Here is a 6,000-nt window from a genome sequence, read left to right as displayed (position 1 = left end):
TTTTAAAAGATGTTAATGTCTCAAAAAAAAAAAAAAAAAAAAAAAGAGGTTAATGATAATTAGCTGTTTAGAAATTGTGGCACAAGGATTAAATCTATTGGTTTTCCAGACATGTTGAGTTTCTACAGTGATGTGAATAGCTGAAAGCTAACCCAATCCCAGCCTTGATTTGGAAATCCAGAAATCTATTTTTGCCTCATAGGTGACGCCACTGTGACAATATCTCACCGATACACTCCCAAAGAGCAGCTGAAAAAGCACACGATTCTTGCGGATATCATAGTGTCTGCTGCTGGTAAGAGCTTGGCAAGGGCGTAGGGGGACCTGCGTTTATCAGGAGTTGGGTTGCACCACTAGCTTGCCTGCCTAACTGCCATCCCAACCATCTTTCCCCTAGCAGTAATATTTTGAGCTGCCTACAAGATAAGGATGGAGTTGTGATTCAAATATTGATTTCTGCCATTCCACTGTAGACTGGAAGGGTATTCCTAAACACTTCAGACTATTTCCACATGAAGTATAATGGCTTCTTAGTTAAATGCTTTTAATTTTTAAAACATGCTAATAAGTTCTTTCAGGTGTCTAGAAATTATAAAGAAGCCAACAGGTGGGATGTCCCCTTCAGTGCTGCTCTGATCTTTATCACCAGGCATTCCAAATCTGATCACAGCAGACATGATCAAGGAAGGAGCAGCAGTCATTGATGTGGGAATAAACAGAGTTCAAGATCCTGTCACTGCCAAGCCCAAGTTGGTTGGAGATGTGGATTTTGAAGGTAAATAGTTTTATTTTTTGAAAACATAAAATCTGTAAGTACTACCTGTAATGGACATTAAGTCAGATCATTTACTTTTTATATAACTTTTAAACTTGTGTTACCCTGGTAATACTGTGTGGAGTGCATGTGTGTGCAGGTGCACATGCATGTTGTGTGGAGGCCCAAGGTTGATGTTGGGAGTCTTCCTTGATTGCTCTGACCATCTTCATTGAGGGAGGGCTTTTCAGTTAAACACAAGGCTCATCATTACTGCTAGTCTTGGTAGCCAGCTTGCTCAAGGAATTCCTGTTTCTGTTTTCAGAGTGCTGTACTTACAGGTGGGCCCTCATGCCCACCGGCTTTTAATGTGAGTCCTAGGGATATGAACCCCAGTCTTCAGGCTTTAACCACTGAACCATGTCCCTAGCCTTAAAATGTTTTTTATGAGAGAAATTTTTTTTGTTTGTTTGTTTTGTTTTTTGTTTTTTTTGAGACAGGGTCTCCCTGTAGCCCCAACTGTCCTGGAACTCACTATGTAGACCAGGCTGGCCTTGAACTCACAAAGATCCGCCTGCCTCTGCCTCCAAAGTGCTGGGATTAAAGGTGTGCACCACCATGCCCGGCTAAGAAATCTTTTTTTCAATATTTTATTTATTTTATTTTATGTGTATCAGTGTATTGCCTGCATGTAAGTGAGTGCACCCATGCTGTGCAATGCCACGGAGGTCAAAGCGCTTCGGATTCCCCTGGAACTGGAGTTAGGGACGGTTTGTAGCTGCCATGTGGGTGCTGGGAATTGAACTCGGGTCCTCTGCAAGAGCAGTCAGTGCTCTTAACCGCTGAACCATCCCTCCAGCCCCAAGAAATCTTTTTAAAATGACAGCCATTCCAGAACTATTTTAGGTGGTTTACATCTTAAAATGACTGGTGGGCAAGTATAAACTTTTCATGGCATTTTAAAATATGTTGATTGTATGTATATGAGTGTTTTTCCTGCATGTATGTATGTGAACCAGAAGAGGGCATTGGATCCCCTGGAACTGGAGTTATGGATGATTGTAAGCTGCCATGTGGGTGCTGGGAATTGAATACAGGTTCTCTACAAGAGCTGCAAGTGCTTTTAACTGCTGGGCCGTCTCTCCAGTGGGCCCCCCCCACCTTAATTTTTTTGACTTATGTCATAATTGAAACAACTTTGTGAGTTTTAACAAGTCTAAAACTTTAATATAATGGTTTTCTTAATTGAGAGATGAGATCACAGACCTGGAATGTTAAAATGATTCAGGCCAAAAGCTATATCCCAAAGCTATGACTTTGAAATGTGTGGTTCTCCCTTCAGTTCTTAAGATATTGATATGAATTTCATGCTGATAATCTTATTTCCAGCTTTCTGTTTCTGTTAGACTCAAGTCTGGGTATCCATGTATTTTCCTGTTAAAATTGATGTGTCTGTATGGAGGGGTGTGTACATGTTCATGTAGATTGTATGTGTGTGTGTATGTGTGTGTGCATGTACGCGCGTGTGCGTGTGTTTGTATGTACAAGTGAAGGCCAGAGATCAGTATTAGGGGTCTTCTTGATAACTTTCTACCTTGTTTTATTATTTTTTTAAACTCTTTTTAAAAAATATTTTATTCATTTTTACTTTATGTGTGTGAATGTTTTGCTTGTATGATGTAAGTGCACCATATGCATGCAATGCCCATGGAGGCCAGAAGAGGTCATTGGATCCCCTGGAACTGGAGTTAGGAGTGGTTGTTAGTCACCATGTGGGTGCTGAACCTGTCTTCTGCAAGAGCAACAAATGTTCTCTTAACTGCTGAGCCATCTCTCTAGCCCCATCTACACCTTATTTTTGAGACAAGGGGTCTTACTGAACCTGGGGCTCATTGATTCAGCTAAGCTGGCCGGCCAGTGAACTTCCAGGGGATCATATCCACCCCTACCCACCCCAGTGCTGGGGTTACAGATGCAAGCCACTGTGCCCGGCTTGTACACAGCAGTTACTGGGGGTATGAACTCAAGTCCTCATGCTTGCCTGGAGGCACTTTACTAACTGAGTCATCTCCCTAACCTCAAAGATTGGGTTTTAGAAAAATTTTATTTTTTCTTTCTAGGAAATGACTTTGATGCTTTGGGCAAATGATATTTAAATTTTTTAAATACCATAGGCAGGTACCAGAGTGATACTTAGCTTCAGTTCATGATAGGCATACTGAGATGTTTCCTTTTAAACTGATTCAATGTGGAGAAAAGTATGGCTCATAAACTACAGGTTAAATATTGTCCAGATAGTCATTGAAGACTGTAAAATGGGCATGTTATTTCATTAGTGTGTTCAAAACCTTTACTCTTGGAGTTGGAGAGATGGGTCGTGGTTAGGAACACTGGCTGCTCTTGTAGAGACCCAGGTTCAGTTCTCAGCACCCACATGACTCCTAACAACTGTCTATAAATCCAGTTCAAGGGGATCTTCTGACCTCTGTGGGCATTGTATGACATGGGAGCACTTATATACATGCAGGCAATATACCCACACACATAAAATAAAAGTAATACAATTTTTTATAAAAACCTTTACTCCTGAGCAATATAGATATGGATTGTTTTGCTTTTTTTGAGACAGAGCCTTGCTGTGTAGCTCTGGCTGAGCTTGAACTTGTTATGATGCTCCTTCCTCTGCCCTCTGAGTGCTGGGACTGTGGGCATGCACCACTATGCCTGGCTGTAGATGCAACTTTTATTTGTTTATATTTGGTTAATTAATTTGTTATGTGTATGAGTATTTTGCCTGTGTGTATGTAAGTGCTCTGCACTCAGGCCAGAAGAGGGCACTGGCTCTTCTGGAACTGGAATTACAGACAGTTGGTAGCCACAGTGTGGTGCTGAGAACAAACCTGGGTCCTCTGTAAGAGCAGCAAGTTCTCTTAATCTCAGAGCTATCTCTCCAGCCCTAGATGTGACTTTTAAAATTATTTTTTTAATTTTATGAGTGTTTTGCCTGCATGTTTGTAAGTGTACTGTGTGTGCCTGTGCCCACAGGGCAAGAGGAGTGCATTGGCTCCCCTGGAACTAGAGCTAAGGATATGCATTAGCTGCCATGTGCATGCTGGGAACCAAACCTGGGTCCTCTGGAAGAGCAGTAAGTGCTCATAACCTTGAGCCATCTCTCCAGCCCCCTTGATGTTACTTTTTTAAATTTTTGTTTTGTGTGTGTGCCTCTTCAGCTGTCTTCTTCAGTCACCTTTCTTTTTAAGGCTGGGTCTCACTTTTATCTGAACTTGCAATTTGGCTAGGTTGGCTGGCCAGCAAGCATCAGGGATCCACTTGTCTGCCTCCCAGACAGACTCCATCACATCTGGATTTTTCATGTGCGTTCTGAGGCTCAAACTCGGGTCCTCATGTTTGTACAGCCAATACCTTATAACTGAGCTCTCTCCAGCCCTGTAGGGGCTGAATGCATTTGAGACTAATGAAAGTGCTTATGTTTATTACTGTTCTTTCTGTGCATGCTTATTTCATAACATGCTGAAGTACACACAACTTGGCCATACATATCTGAAGCAGCCTGCCTTTCCTGTTTCCATGTAGGAGTCAGGAAGAAAGCCGGCTACATCACTCCAGTCCCTGGGGGTGTTGGTCCCATGACAGTGGCCATGCTAATGAAGAACACCATTATTGCTGCAAAGAAAGTGCTGAGGTCCGAGGAGCTGGAAGTGCTCAAGTCCAAGGAGCGCGGAGTTGCCACCAGCTAACCGTACTCCACGCCATTCAAAGAGGCAAAGCAGGCCAAGAGAAACATAATATTCTTAATTTATTCTATTGAATGGTTTAAAACAATGTGTTATATTTATTGAAAGCTCAAGTGGGTGTGTGTATGCACGCATGGCTCTGCAGAATCTCACCAGGGAGCCCACTAGTGTCCTGCATTGACCTGGTGCTACGTGGGAGACGTCTGTCACACTGAGAATGGATGCTGAACCTCATCAAAAAGCTGCCTTTTCTAGGATCACGTTCTCCAAGTGCTATTCCAATAAGAGTTGGTACTCATCTTGGGTTCAAAGCCTTCTGAGTTCAACTTGTCAAACCAAAGGAAAAACGTGACTAGAGAAAATTAGGGAAAAGGTGAAAAGGAAGAAATGGCAGTAAGGGGGTGGAAGAAGACATTTCCCTACTGTTTTTATGCACATGGAGTTGTAACCCATATCCCTGAGGAGAACTGAATTGGCTTGGTTTGGAAAAGGAAAGCCCCAAGTTACTAACTGTCTCCCTGTGGCTGAGTCACTGGGGAAATGCTAGGGTTACTCCACTTGCTATTGCCCTTATTTGAACTGTTACCTTCAAACCTGTCCCCATTTTAGTTTTCTAGGATTGAAAAGTTATTTCTGTGATTGTCAAGTTGGGCTTATGTGACACCCGTGAACTTTACATTTCAGATTGATGGTGTCTGTGTGGTTTCTTTGGTATACCTTGAGACCTATTTTTGAAAAAAAAAACTTGGGTGTGATAATCATTAGGGCAGCCTGTGTGAAACATACTTTCTTCCACCAAAGAACTTTTGGCAGCTGCCTGCTTGTCTTTCATGTACCCTGTTGGCTTTCCTGAAAGACTGTTAAGAGCTTGAGTTAATATTAAATTTAATCAGATTTTCTTATTAAAAGGTTTTGTTGCTGTTTTTTTAAACTAATTAAAAAATAATAATAATAACACCTGGGGCTGGAGAGATGGCTTAGCAGTTAGGAGCACTGACTGTTCTTGCAGAAGACCCGGATTTGAATCCCAGCACCCACGTGGCAGCTAACAACTGTCTGAAACTCCAGTTCCAGGGAATCTGATGCTCTCTTCTGGCCTCTGTAAGTATTGTGCTCATGGGTGCATTTACATGCAGGTAAAGCTGTCATAAACATAAAATTTTTTTAAAAAAATTAAAGCACATCTGTCTGGTGTGAAATGGGTTTCTGAAATGCTGTCTTCCACTGTCTTAGACCTAACCTGTTAATATTTCTCACTGAATGCATCCATCTAGTTGTTCCTGGATTACACCCACCCTTGTAAGGATCTGGAGAAACCAGCCTACCCCTTTTTATTCCAATAGGCAGTTCCAAGCCAAGAATTTATTGATCTGTAAGATTCACATAACTGATTCTGGGTGTTTTCTAAGCCATGTCCTTCATTCATGCATGACTACAAAGGACTGGAACTAGAGTTACAGGTAGTTGTGAAATTCTCGACACATAACGCAA

At 41.9% G+C, this 6,000-nt stretch overlaps 1 protein-coding gene across 2 annotated transcripts in view; it reads left to right on the top strand.

Moving 5' to 3' along the window:
- Positions 1-5,417, top strand: part of Mthfd2 (methylenetetrahydrofolate dehydrogenase (NADP+ dependent) 2, methenyltetrahydrofolate cyclohydrolase) — a 15,796-nt gene extending 10,379 nt beyond the window's left edge. For both annotated transcript variants that reach the window (XM_008824775.3, XM_008824774.3), the window contains 3 exons: positions 203-295; positions 650-775; positions 4,349-5,417. In XM_008824775.3, the coding sequence (XP_008822997.1) occupies positions 203-295; positions 650-775; positions 4,349-4,512 (383 nt within the window). In that variant the 3' untranslated portion in view covers positions 4,513-5,417. The remainder of the gene's footprint in view (positions 1-202; positions 296-649; positions 776-4,348) is intronic.
- The last annotated feature ends 583 nt before the right edge of the window (positions 5,418-6,000 follow it).

The sequence above is a fragment of the Nannospalax galili genome, unplaced genomic scaffold, assembly GCF_000622305.1.
Source record: "Nannospalax galili isolate Female #2095 unplaced genomic scaffold, S.galili_v1.0 scaffold389, whole genome shotgun sequence".
In the NCBI taxonomy this organism is placed as follows: Eukaryota; Metazoa; Chordata; class Mammalia; order Rodentia; family Spalacidae; genus Nannospalax; species Nannospalax galili.
The sequence above is the reverse complement of the archived record's forward strand: the minus strand, read 5'-3'. Positions and strand labels throughout refer to the sequence as shown.